This window comes from Vitis vinifera, chromosome 14, assembly GCF_030704535.1.
Source record: "Vitis vinifera cultivar Pinot Noir 40024 chromosome 14, ASM3070453v1".
NCBI lineage: Eukaryota > Viridiplantae > Streptophyta > Magnoliopsida > Vitales > Vitaceae > Vitis > Vitis vinifera.
In genome coordinates this window covers 1,170,306-1,184,238 of record NC_081818.1, presented here as the reverse complement: position 1 = coordinate 1,184,238, position 13,933 = coordinate 1,170,306, and the positions used below count along the sequence as shown (strand labels likewise).

Below are 13,933 nucleotides of genomic sequence, written 5' to 3'. Positions count from 1 at the left end.
GTAAGCAAATCTCCCAGTGTGTTCATATTTTTCCCTGTGAATCTACTTCCTAACAGCTTCACCTTTTAGACATTTAGGAAGGTAACTCAACATGATATCAAACTCAATTTCATGTTTTTAGTTTTTCATTTATTTGTTTGTAAGCTCAGATGTGATGGTGGAGGTGATGAAGATGGTGATGGTGATGGTGATAATGATTTGATCCTAGTAGCGTGTTTAAATCACCCTACCATTGCTAGTTCTTAAATCAATCATCATTGTACAACTTGTACTACCTAACTTTCTTGTACCCAAAACCCTACATCTTACTAGGTTGCTATATGATGCACACATATCATATTCAAAAAAAATATTTAAGGTATGGAATCAATATATACCAAATATTTATTGGTAAAACCTAAACAATTAAACAAGAATATAAATAAATAAAATCAAAGTATAAAAATATAAAAATGAAATAAAAATACGAATTAATAAGACTTAAAATATTCTTTCATTGATATGACACTTCGAGAGACATTTTTGTTTAAACCATGTCTTAATCACACAATTTCATCATTGATGTTATTTAAAAGAAGTAGGTGGATACAGATAAAAATATTACCAAAAACTTTGAATTAGATCTCATTTAATTATCGCAAATTTGACTAACTTGGATAATCCACGTGAAATTAAAGTGTGGCCGATAGTTTGAGATTGATGGGAAGGGGAAGGGGAAGGGGAAGGGGAAGGGAAAGCACAAGGAATGGGGTTGTATAGTACTACTATATCGTGAAACATACCACATGCTTATCTCAAGAGAAATCAATGCAAACAAACAAAGTCATGTGATTATTTTCCATCAGATTTTTCCTCCTTTCCTATTCTTGGTCGGTTGTCCCACAATTTTGTTGTGCTTTGAGTTCTTTGACCTTTGCCTCAAAAATAAATTTCTTTTAATTTATTGAAAAATCTTAACCCCATTCCCTACTCATGGAGAAATGAGTGTATCATTGATGTTCATAAAAATCAATTTGTTCACCGTAGTTACAATTGACTTGTAATTATAATTCTTAGATTGAGTTTTCATCATCTCATTTGTTTGAAATAGTAAAGTCATATCTAGAGTTAAAAATAATAGTATCGTAATTCCAATTTTTGGATCTAGTTTTAATTTTTTCTTTTAAAAACTAATTATTATCGATAAGAATAAATTAATTATTTTATAACATTTAATATCATCATTCAAGTGATACATCCTCGAACTTAAGAGCGATCGATACTATGATATTTCAAAAATTGAAAAACGTTTTTTTTTCAATGCTTCATCTGGGAAACATATTTTAAAATTTTCAAGTAATATAAAAGTTAAAGTAATTTCTTGAAATCATTATCAAAGAAGTTAGGAAGTTGTAATTTTTAATTAAATTTTTTGTTTAAAAACATTTTACACATGATTTAGTAAATGAAAAAGTAATTTAAGAATTAAGTCCACAAAAAATGACTTTTAAACTTAATTTTTTTGAGGTAGGGTTAGAACCCAAATGGGTAAATATTTAAACAGCAATTGGGATTAGATTCCCATTTTTTTCAAAATTAAAAACCTTCATCTATGAATAGTACATTGGCTCCTCCATTTTCTCACCACCAAGAAAGTTGAGGCACAAGATTTTCTTTTTCTTTTTAATTTTCCTAGGAAAAATAAAATATGAAAAGAAAGAGATACTGTACTCTAAAATAGCCAATTAAATTATGAGAATGTAAGACTTTATTCTGATTTCCCCATTATTATATTTAGGACTCCATTGCTATTATGATCCCATTATTAATTAAAGAATCATACCCTAACCCTAGAACTAGCTGCCCTAAAGCTAGGATCCTATGGAGGATCATCCACTTGGGTCCTCCCAAGGTGTACCTAATCCTTAGATCAACAGATTCAACACCACATGATTATACTAAAGTCAAGGTTGGGATGTGGAAGGACAGGAGAATGGTGGGGTGGCGCTACAGAGGATCATAATTAGAAGGTCCATTTCACTTTCCCATTTTCCCACCTCTATCCCCTACTCTTCTCTCAATGTTCCCCACCTTTTAATGCTTTTTATGTCACAACTTGCCCTAATTTTTTAAGGTGTTAAGGTTATTTTTGTATTTTCAATTGAATTAATATTTTATTTTATTTTAATTTTTTATAATTTGAATTTTTATTAGTATCATCCTACACTACCATAAATATTATTTTTACCTCAATTTTATTTATATCTTAATCAAATTATTATTATTATTTATTAATTATAAATATTTTAGGTTTTATTTTATTCTCAAAAAAATTAAAGGAAAATATGAGCAAAAAAAATAAATAATAAAAAATAAAAAATTTGAAAAAATTATTATTTTTAACTTTTTTTTATAATTTTTTATTTATGTCTAATCATTAATTAATTTTTTATGGAAAGGTTTTTATACAAGTGACATCCCAAAAAACGTGATAAGTCAAAGACTTAAATGGAATGTGACTTACATCTTATCATAAATAATTTTAATTTTGTTTTTTAAGTAAAAGGTTGAAATTTATAATTTTAAAAAAATTTAATTCAAATATAAAATAACTTGGTACGTAAGTAAAATGTAAGCTTCGAGGAAAGATGCTAAATTTAACCTTATTGAAATTTGTATTATTTTTATTTTTAATTAATAATAATTATTATTATTATTATTAAGTAATTGTTAATGTAATAAAATAAATAAATAAATAAATAAAAGGCAATGGCTTTGACGATATATAAGCAAATCTTGGATTCAAGGGGGCTTCAACGCATCCACTCCTACTCTTCATTTTCCCTCCTACTTTCCTCCCGTTTTCTCACTTCCCAAACACCAGAAGAAGATGGCTACCGAAACAGCAGCCAGTGATGCTCAAAACCCAAGCCCCACTTCAAACTCAACACCAGAGCTTCAAAACCTTAGCAATGGAGAGATGTCCGTTTACCACGAATCCCAAACTTGTGACGACATCGACAGCTCTTGCTCCACCCCCTACGTCAGTGCTCCCTCCAGCCCAGGACGCGGCTCTGGAAGCGGTGGGTTCTTCTACAGCGCTCCGGCGAGCCCCATGCACTTCGCACTCTGCGCAATGCCGTCGCCGTCAACTTTCACCGCAGCCTCGTCGTCCACCGACGCCGAGTTCGAATTCTCCGCACGGCTCGCCTGCTACGGGGACTCCGCGGCGGCGACGTCGACGATGATATCCGCGGACGAGCTCTTCCTCAACGGCCAGATCCGGCCGATGAAGCTCTCCACGCACCTGCAGAGGCCGCAGCCGCTGGCTCCGCTGCCGGACACCGACACTGAAACCGACGACGGAGACGGCGACCGCGGTAGAGATCCAAGACTCCGCGCTCGATCCCTCCGGCGGAGGACCAGATCCCTGTCTCCTCTCAGACAGTCGCCGCCGCACCACTGGAACGACCAGGACGAAGAGCACAAAAACGACCCCGTTTCAGCGACCAAAAACACCGAAACAGCGTCGTTCTCGTCCTCAAGCAACCGGTCATCGAAACGATGGATATTCCTCAAGGACTTCCTCTACAGAAGCAAAAGCGAAGGCAGCAGCAACAGCCACACACACAGCCACAAATCGTGGTCGTTCACTCACGTAAAGCCAAAGAAGTCAGCGGCGAGAAAGGAATCTCCGGCGGTGCCGGCAGGGAAGAGGAGAGTGGCATCAGCGTCACCGGGGGAGGTGCATTACACGGCGAAGAGAGCACAGGCGGAGGAGCTGAGGAAGAGGACTTTCTTGCCTTACAAACAAGGGTTGTTGGGGTGCTTAGGATTCAGCCATAGGGGTTATGGTTTAGCTAGGGCTTTGAACCCAGTTTCTTCCAGGTAATCCCTTTTCCTGGGGTTTCAAATTTTCCCATGCATACTGTATAGATTTTTTTTCCTTTCCTTCTTGTGGGTCTATATCTTAATTAACATAAGTGTTTTTATCAAATTATAATGTTTGTATCATGCGCTATTTCTTCATGATCTCTTGAAGTTCTTCAAGAGATAGGCATGTAATTTTTTGTTTTAATATATTAATATTTTTTTTTTATGAATTTATAGATATATTATGTTTGGTTGGCCAGGAAATTTAAGGAAAAACATGAAGAAAAGAACAGAGAAAAATAAAATGAAAATTAGGGATTTTTCATTAGATTGTGGAGAGGATTTTCCATTGTTGTACAAATTTTGTTAGTTAACTTCTCCATGAAAATTATGATGAACCCCTAGACTGAAAAGTCCAATCAAAGCCCTCTTTGTCCCAAGTGGTGACAGCTTGCAGAAAGTTTGTATTTGATTAGAAATATGTAATAGCCAATAGGGACTCAATTTGTACAAATAGGATCAATTCCTCTGATTCCATCATTGTTTGGATGGTACCATAATTTGGATTTATTAAACCAATAATACCATCCAAATGGCCCACAATTTCCAAATGGGGACCCTGTAAACTTCAACCCCAATTGCAAATTGCATCGGGATGGTTGTTGGGGTTTCACAAAACATATGGGTCTGTCCCCCCACCAGCCCCTTTGTTCACACTTGGGTTTTTTGCCCTTACGGGTATTGAAAAGCTTTGTCACCATATTTTGCATATGGGGTTGCTGCCATTGGGTGTTTGTTATCTGCGTTTATGTGCGTGTAATGGGTCATGGGTGTCACCTAGAAATTGACATAAAGGAGTTTGATGTTGAGAGACAATGACTAGATTTATGGATGTATTTGCAATCAAATCAGATCATCATCTCCTTTTTGGGTGCTTTTCTTCAGGTTCTTTTCATTTTTTACATGAATGGATATTAAAAATAAGAAATAAAAGAAGGAAAAATGCCCAAATGGTATCCATTTTGATGGCCTTATCCTCCCAATAATAGCCTTTACATGAATTGATGATAGCCCTTTTGGAGGTCATTCCTTGATATTGCATGGTATCAAAAAGTATGGCATGATTATGTGATACTGCAGAGGATTTCCATGTCTATTTTTAAGAGGAAGTGAAGGGTTATCACTTATGATCACATTTTCTTTATAGAAGGAAAATGGGAGGACTTTGGTAGAGGGAAATGAGGTTAAATTTTTTTTTCTTTTTCCCCACCAATGAAGGTATTTCTTTTTTGGGGATTTGTTATGAGGTATAAAGGAGGGTGGGAAGAGGCAATAATTATGGAATGAAGGCATATGAGGCCCCAACTCCATAAAGCTGTTGTGGGTGTCTCAACTTTAGCCTGTGAAAGTTTGAATTTAAGCCTGTGGAAGTTTGTGGAAATTGAGAATCATGGTCCCATCTTCATTATTATTCAAGGACTTGGGATCCAGTTTCTGCATTTTCCCAGGAATCATTAAGATGAGATGAGTTATGAAGACCTTGGGACACTCTATGAAGATTCCATTGTACACACCCTCTATTATGAACATTTTTGTAAAATTTGTTGGGAAAATAATAACTTTTTGTTCTCTCTCTCTCTCTCTTTTCTTTTCTTCTTTTTTCTTTTAAGAAAACACCAAAATTGAAAATGATAGGACCTGTGTTGGTTGGGTGCATTCATTTACCAATAGATGTAAAGATTTTCACTGAGTTATCAAATAAAAAGTGTAAAAGGAAATTTCCTAATAAATAAAATACTTGTATGAAAGATACAAAATATAAATCATATTTTAAAATAAAAGGTTAAAATCCAAACTCTAAATTCAAATTTTAACATCTAAAAATACTTCAAGAATTCATCAAAAATGATAAACTTACTAATATAATATAATTGAAAGATTGACAAAAGTTAAAGTTTCTTCCATTATCTGCCTTTTTATAGTTTCAATAAAATAAATAAATAATATAATTATATATATATAAATATATATTTTTCTCTTTCATTCCCTTGTTCTATTTTTAGGCATCCTAGTTAATTGTTTTTTTTTTTCCCTTGGGATAACTGATATCACCTTGGACATGAAATGTACGATGTTGGCATGTCTAGTGGCACCTTGTGCTCACATGGCTCAAAGCATACCTAAACTCAAGCAAGATGTTGTCACTTGGGAAACTTTCGCATGGCAGGGGTTGCGACATCCAAAGATGCACATAAGTAGAAACTTGATAGTAGAGGGTGAGTAGCATGAATGCAACAAGGTATTAAAGTTAATTATTTATTTAGTTACTAAATCCTTTATATCTCAAACCAAGCTACCATTACCCACACACGAAAGTAGCTTGGTTTGGTTTGACACAACAAAAATTGGATGTGGGAAGATTACTAATAATTTTCCAAGTGATAAGATATTTTTCCAAATTTTCTATGATTAAAAAAAAAAAAAATCCATTGTGTGGGTGGAAACATACTTTGTTTCATAGCTTAGCACATTAGAAATGGTTCGTAATGCTATCTAAGGAAAGGGTTGGTAGTCTCACTTGGGCCAACCCTAGGGTGTGGGTACACCTCTAAGGCACTCGGCAGCATCTAAAACTAGAGGTGTCCAATGGCCCAGCACGTTCCGATATTGACCGGGCCATATGGGCCAACGTGCCGGGCCAGCATGACCCACTTAAAAATCATGCTGGACCGGCCCATGCCAGGCAAATAAGTGGTCCGACACAATTAGCCCGCGGACTTATGGGTCGTGTTGGCCACCTATTTGCCTTGCATGGACCAGCCCAGCTCGGCACGATCTTTAAGTGGGTCGTGTTGGTCTGACACATTGACCGATAATGGCCCAATCAATATTGGGCCGTGCTGGGCCATTGGACACCTCTAATCATGGGTTCCACATCTCTCAATGTGATTTATTGGGGTTCAGAAAAAAAAGGAGACTAATGTTTTTCCTCGAACACAGTAAGAAAAGAAGATTTTTATTTAATTAAAATTCTTATTGATAAAACCTCACAAAATACAATCCCATAGCTTAAGAATAAAAAGAAAAAAGGGGAAAAATTGGCCACCATTTTGGGTTTCTTTCTCCTTTGGTCTGAAAAGGAAGGTTGCCAAAAGATTTCAGTTGAGTAAAAACTCATGTCTACCATCTATTGTCGTTGGGGGGTGTATCTATGTATCTCCATGACAAAACCTCAACAGTAGTCCTCTGAAAAAATAAAAAGGGAACAAACAGAACTGCAGCCTGAGCTCTAACATTAGAGTGTAATTCTATCAGAGAAAATAACCGAAAAATGAGGAAACAATTATCAGAAAATTTGTAGCACTTGGAACCAAGATGTAATAATTCTTTGTGGATGGATCCTCTTAAGAAGACAGGCAGCTTCTTGGAGTCTCTGATTGAATGAGTGTTGTCGAAATGTAATACTATGTTGAGAACTTAGACAGTAACAGGTGCCACACCTGGACTAGAGATGTTGATTTTAACCTGCATCAGATAAGGGAAAGAAACAAGAAATGAAGAATGAGGTCAAGGCACACAGAAGTTGATATGCAGCTTCCAATTGGAAGTGAAACATAGAACCTGAAAAGATAGATGATTATCGGTTTGGATAGGTGGTCTAATGTACCAGTGCAGAATGGGAGAGGATTTCATTTCAGGACCAAAGAAGCCTGTCCTCCCTACCTGCAATTTGTACATGTACACAACTCGTGATCATTTTGGTGGGGTTACTAGATATTGCAGACTAAAAATTTAGGGGCCAGATGATTTTGAGAATCTTACTGTTTGCTGTTTTTCAAAATCAAGATCAAACCTCTTCTATTAGTATAAACCAATCAATCCACCAAGCCTTGATCCCAACTAGTTTTGGGTCAGCTATATGAATTTAGGCTCCTGATCTGTCCTATATTTCTGGCAAGGAAACTAGCTATGTATGACAACATATTCTCCCTTTCCAATCTATTAAATCTTTATAATGAATTAACAGGTCAATCAGAGGGGTCTATAGAGGGAAAGAAGAGATTACCTTAGCAGATTTGAAGAGTTTGTCAAGCACCTCGGACAAGGTTGGATGTGCATGAACAGCAAACTCTATGTCCTGCAGGGTGCACAGATTGTGAGAGATGACGAATGGAAGGAAAATAGCAACCATTATATTTTGAATGGTACGAGTCAAAACATAATGAATCATGCCATAAATGTAAGGACTTGGTATTACTGTCTTGCAAATTGTATGAGCAAAAGGAGAAAAAAAAAAAACTGTATACGTGTCCCTAGAGCTATTGCATCGGATCCTCATGTATAAGGCCTGCAGCATGTAGTCCAAAAATATGAATTCCAAGGATCTCTCAATTATCCGCTCTGTATATCAACTGTATAAAAACACTTTTGTGTTTTTAACAGGCGAGAAAACTACTTACCACCTATTCCAGTAACAAAAAAAAAAAGAAGAAACCATCATGTACCAGAGAATAGAACTGGAATAAAAGGAGTTATATATACACCTTAGCAAGCCCCGCCCCTTCATTTTCGGCTAGGGCCTTTGTGTTAGCCTTAAAACTAGTCTTGGCAACACTTACTTCAAATCCCTCCTTTTCAGCTTTTTCCCTTGCTTGAGGCTGCAAAAAGTGGATATCTCTGTCAAACTGGAAAACTGACAATTTTTTTTTTTTTTGCTAAGCTTTTATTTCTGTGGTTGGATTTCAGATCACCACCATATTACTAATACACCTGCAGCCATATATGGAACATTTTGTACAAAAACTACTTCCCTTGTGAAATAGCACTCTCCAAATAAACTAGTGGAGATGATAATTCGAGAATACATTTCCAATATTAAGAACTCACCAAAAAGGGAGTAGAAAGTTTTTGAGGAATTTGTGATGGTTGAGTGGGAGATATTTATACGTTTGCAGTAGTAGAAAAGGAGAAAAGAGAAATCAAACAGACATGAGAAACTTTAGGAAGAAAATAGAAAAACACATTACAAGATATCATTCTTCCCTACCTTTTCCACACAAAACTTGTTAAAATCTGTCTGTGTTAAAGCATGCATATGTGTGTGCTGATGTCAAATGAGGGGCTCAATGAACCAACATAAAATGGTATGCCTAAATTCAGGCTTCTAAGCTTAGTACATTCATATTAATGAATCAAAAACTAATTCCTACACTGATCCCAATGCATTGATATCAGAAATCAACCAAATATAATGTTTATCTCTGCTCAATGCAGACTTAGCATTAGGTAGTGACAAGAGACTGGTGGCCTAAGAAATACTAGGAAATATGATCCTATATGGAGCAAAATGCAGAAAGAAGAAGGCTCATGCAGCCAATTCCACATAATTGGAACAAGGCTTCTCCATATTGAGTTTAGGACTTTGAGTAAGAAATTAGAGCAGATGCAGAAGTGGCTTTGGAGACAGAGGCATGGAGTCACTTGTCCTTGGGTGGTTCTAAGGTTTGGAAGGAAGAAGATGGATTAGGCATGATTTTCTTTCCTTTGTTTTTCTTCCTCTTTCCCTTATGCACAGGGTCTACTTGTAACTTTCCTCAATGACTAATGTTTCTCAAAAGATTATTCTTGACATTTTCAGGGTAAAACATAAGCGCCATTCCCATATGAACAAGCTTTATAAGAAATGAACACAGGAAGGAGTGGTGAAATAACAAGAAGATTTGAGATTGTCAGTAGAAAGAGGTCAAAGTAATAAAAAGTGAAAGAGAATAACAAAAAAGGAAGAACAAAAGGTGTATACTCTACTTAAAACTTAAGAGTATAAGTATAGATGAACTAAAGATTTTCCACAGCTTTCAGTTTGAAAATGAAATTACTAATGAAGTGTCTTTAATATGATAATATTGTGCCTACCTCACTTCCAAGTGCCATATATACATCACTAAACTCAAGACCAATGTAGCCACTGCCAACAATGGCTATCCAATCAGGAATAAATTCCAATTTAAGTGCTTGATCACTGGTTATTACAGTTTTCCCTGCAGACCACTACCTGAAAAAATTAGTAATCCTGAGGGAATAGCAGATTTCCATGCAAAAGTGAATAAAATGAAGATAACAGGCACTTTCAAGGTTTTCAGCCAAAAGATTGAAGCATAATGAAACTAGGAAGTAGAAACCATTGCGGATATCTAATTTTTTCTCCCCAGTTTATATTGTCCATAGACACTCATAGTACTGAGCATCTGGAGATTCTAATGCTCCTTTATTCTATCAGATCATGCAGTTAAGCACCAAAGTCACCAATTCCTTTCAGATTAAGGGTATCATAACTAAAACACAGCATCAGGAACTTGGTAGACAGTTATTTCTCAGAGATCTTTCATGCAATTGACACACATCAACCTTGTAGCTTAAATTTCAAGGTCACAACCATAGATGGATGAAAATGGATAAGCACCTACCATCAACTTCAACTCCCTTAGGGACGAAAGGTACAGAGCCAGTAGCAATTATTATATCTTTTGCTGTTATTACATTGCCAGAGGAGCCAACTTTTCCATATTTCACCTTTTGTGGACCCTGAATAAATCCATAAATAGTAAAATCATAATTCTAACCAGTGCAAACATAAAATTATATTAACTTCAAAATAACCTGAATGGCTAGATTCTCATGAATGCATAATTAAAAACAAAATTAAAATAAACTAACTCAAGAGATAGCATATGGAATGTACCAAAATTGTGCCAACACCTTCAAGTATAACAACTCCAAGACCCTTCAATGAATTGGTCAAGTTACTTCTGATTTTTGAGGCAAGATTATTTGCATGATCAGCTACTCCTTGCCTATCATACCCAGCTGCAGCAACCTATCATCAGAATCTTCAAAACATCATCATATCTCATGACTGAAGTTGATGCATACAAATTCGAACAAAATGTAACAACCCAAGAGCAGAGTGCATGAACAAATTAAGCAAGGACTCAACAAATTATAAGCTAAGCTCTAATTCATCGAAACTACTCGAACTATGAGAGGTTTATCTGATCAGAATCAAAACCAAGTTTGAGAAGCAAAGAAGCTTGATATATTATTCAAATTATCATCTTAAGGATATTCACCTGTAAACCAAAAGCCTTCATGTGATGCTCATCCTGAAGCTCCCGCATTCGCCCACTCACAGCAAGGAGAGTTTTGGAAGGAACACAGCCCCAGTTCACACATGTTCCCCCAACCACAAGTACTTGACTGGTTCTCCATGACAACAGAGAAAAAGAACTTCACAACTGATCCTGTTTGGGCAATTTTCAATATTAGTAGTCTGAAAACTAAAAGGGTTTACATCAATTCACAGGATATTGGCAATCCTGTGTCTACTATTCCCGAAAATAAGTATATAGGAAGATCTGGGCTCTTAACATAATCCCATAGATGAATCCCCAACCAGCACTCTCCAGTAATATTTTATCAATTATAGCTCCCTCCAACATCCAGATTGCTAACAACCTTGCTTAGAAAAACAACCCCAAGAATCAGGACCAACTCCTCCTCTTGAACTTGCCATTGAAACAACATTTGTGACTTCTGCTTCCAGTCCCGATTCGCAGAGGCCTTCTAGTAAAGATGGAATATGTTGGACTTATTCGACAAAAACCCATTATCCAACATCTCCTCCATAACTCTATGTTAAAACCCATAGATGAATCCCTAAGCAGCACTCTCAACTAATATTCTATCAATTTTAGCTCCCTCAACATCGATATTGCCACCATTAACAAACTTGGCGAGAAAAACACCCCAACATTCAGCATCAACTCCTCCTCTTGAGCTTGCCATTGAAAGAACATTTGTAACTTCTCCTTCCAATCCCAATTCGTAGAGCCCCTCTAGCAAAATAGCATACGTCGCCTTATTCGGCAAACACCCGTTATCCAACATCTCCTCCATAACTCTAATTCCCTCCCTTGCATTACCGACTTTACAAAAGCCCTTAATCAACATGTTATAAGTAAAAGCATTAGGAACACACCCCTTCTCCACCATGTTGTCCCACAACCTCGCCGCCTCTGGCAACTCCCCTCCCTCGCACATTCCAGCAATAAGTGCATTATACGTCAAAGTACTTGGGATCGAACCCTTCTCAAACTCATCAAATAGCTTTCTCGCCTCCCAAACCTTACCCTCCTTGCAGAGCCAATGTATAAGCGTGCTAGTAATCGCATTATCGGGAGTGCAATTCTTCTTCAAGAGCTTCTTCCACAGCTCACAAGCAACCTCAACCTTCCCCTCTTCACACAACATATCAATGACCCTACAACAAAGAGCCGAACTCGGTATATATTTCTTCTCAAGCATATCATCAAGCAGATTAAGGACTTCCCCGGACTTCTTCTCTTTACAATACGCTTCAATTATAACCCCATAGGTTACATCATTTGGTTCAACCCTATTCTCCTCCATTTCGTCCATTACCTTCACAGCATCCATAAACCTCCCTTTTTTACAATACCCATCCATCAAAATGGTATAGGTTGTGGGATCAGGCACCCACCCTCTGTCCAAAATCTCCCCAAAAACCCTCCTGGCACCAACCATGTCGCCTTTTGAAACATACCCACCTAAAATTGTAGTATAAGTAACCACATTTGGGATAAACCCCATTGCAGGCATTTCCTCTAAAACCCTAATTGCCGCATCGATATCATTCTTCTTGCAGAGGGCTTTCACAAGTATGTTGCATGTAAACACGTTAGGAACAATACCAAACTTTTTTCTACAGTTCTTGAACATCAAATGAACTAAATCGAACCGTTTATTCTGAACCAAGGTGTTCAAGAGAGTGTTGAAGGACCTCACCGAGGGTTGGAGACCGAAGCTTGGGATCCGCAGGAAGGTTCGGATTGCGAGCTTGGGTCGACCCGCGAAGCCGTAGTTGCGAATGACGGTGATGAATAGGTTTTCGCCGCATTTGATTTGGGATTTGTGTAACTGGGAGATTAGGGTTTCCATGGGCTCAAAGGCGCGAGCTTTGGAGAGCTTTTCGATCATGGCGAGGTAGGTTTCGTAATTGTGGGCGAAATTGCGGTGGAATTTTCCTGCGTGGTCGAAGATTTGGAGGGCGAGGTCGAGGTTTTGCTGGCGGCTGATCATCGAAACGACCCGTTTGGGGGAGAGGCGTTGGGGCCACGGTTTGATTGGGGGAGTGACGGTGTAGGATTTGAGAAGGGTGGACTTAGAGTCCACGGCGGCGAGGTGGTGATGCGATGGGTGGTCGGTGAAGGGATCCACGGCGGCGCCAACTGCGGTGGAGGCAGAACGGACAGCGGAGATTGAGTGGAAGTGGAGGAGGGAGGTTGAACGGGGTTTGAAAGGTTGCTGCACTCGGCGGTGGCACACTGTCATCATCTTGCTTCCTGCCGTTGTTGCACAGCAGTGCGAGCTAAAACTTAAAAGCTCGTTAAAGGGCATTCTTGTAATTGAACAATGCTATATTTGCTCAAATTTTCAGCTTGACATATTTGTTTTATGGCCAAAGGCCCAAACCCACGTTGCAAACCTTGAAAATATTTTAGATGGTCTTTTTTTTTTTCCTTTTTTTTTTTTTTATAAAAATCTTTAATTTTGCAAATTCATTTGGGGCAAAATAGTTCTCAAAAATAGAGTTTTTGATAATAATTTTTAAAGACAGTTTTTTTTTTTTTAATTTCTTTTTTCAAATATCAAATGCAACTTTCAACACTTAATTCTTTATAAAAGTACACTAAATTTCTAAAATATATTCCATCTTTACCTGCTTATTGTTTTATAAAAGCATACTTATTCGTGTTTAGTAACAATTTTTAAAAATAATTTTTGAAAATTGTTATATGATCTTTTATAGAATAAAAATCTATTTAAAAATCTAAAATATTTTTAACTTGTTTTTGTTTTAAAAATAATTTTTATATGTAGTATTTTATTTTAAATTAATCCTTGGATTTATATGATTATTTTTTAAAATAATTTATAATAAATAAATGAAAACAACTTAAATATATTTTCTAAAAATATCCAATTTTCTATTTTTAAAGATAAA

At 36.8% G+C, this 13,933-nt stretch overlaps 2 protein-coding genes across 5 annotated transcripts; one reads left to right on the top strand and one right to left on the bottom strand.

Annotated features, from left to right (window-relative positions):
• Positions 1 to 2,776: 2,776 nt before the first annotated feature.
• Positions 2,777 to 4,075, top strand: LOC100242631 (uncharacterized). The gene has a single exon (XM_002278180.4). It carries the CDS (start codon positions 2,870 to 2,872, stop codon positions 3,869 to 3,871), a length of 1,002 nt encoding a protein of 333 aa, XP_002278216.1. The 5' UTR covers positions 2,777 to 2,869; the 3' UTR covers positions 3,872 to 4,075.
• Positions 4,076 to 6,865: 2,790 nt separating this feature from the next.
• LOC100247762 (pentatricopeptide repeat-containing protein At5g16420, mitochondrial) lies at positions 6,866 to 13,341 on the bottom strand. 4 transcript variants are annotated; one of them, XM_010661387.3, is made up of 8 exons: positions 10,980 to 13,278; positions 10,592 to 10,726; positions 10,317 to 10,434; positions 9,766 to 9,890; positions 8,397 to 8,510; positions 7,919 to 7,990; positions 7,520 to 7,575; positions 6,866 to 7,377 (listed from the first exon to the last, which is right to left on the bottom strand). In XM_010661387.3, the coding sequence occupies exons 1-8, from the start codon at positions 11,025 to 11,027 to the stop codon at positions 7,317 to 7,319; spliced, it is 729 nt and encodes a 242-aa protein (XP_010659689.1). In that variant the 5' UTR covers positions 11,028 to 13,278; the 3' UTR covers positions 6,866 to 7,316. The 4 variants fall into 4 exon arrangements, with proteins under 4 accessions (XP_010659689.1, XP_010659690.1, XP_059598868.1 ...); XM_010661388.3 differs by lacking the exon at positions 7,520 to 7,575 and having other exon boundaries at positions 10,980 to 11,673; XM_059742885.1 differs by lacking the exons at positions 6,866 to 7,377; positions 7,520 to 7,575; positions 7,919 to 7,990; ... (1 more) ...; positions 9,766 to 9,890; positions 10,317 to 10,434 and having other exon boundaries at positions 10,606 to 10,716; positions 10,980 to 13,341.
• Between the last annotated feature and the right edge of the window lie 592 nt (positions 13,342 to 13,933).

Bases quoted from the DNA above. Each gene is read 5' to 3' on its own strand.
- LOC100247762 (XM_059742885.1), bottom strand. From the start codon at position 13,326: ATGCCCTTTAACGAGCTTTTAAGTTTTAGCTCGCACTGCTGTGCAACA.
- LOC100242631 (XM_002278180.4), top strand. From the start codon at position 2,870: ATGGCTACCGAAACAGCAGCCAGTGATGCTCAAAACCCAAGCCCCACT.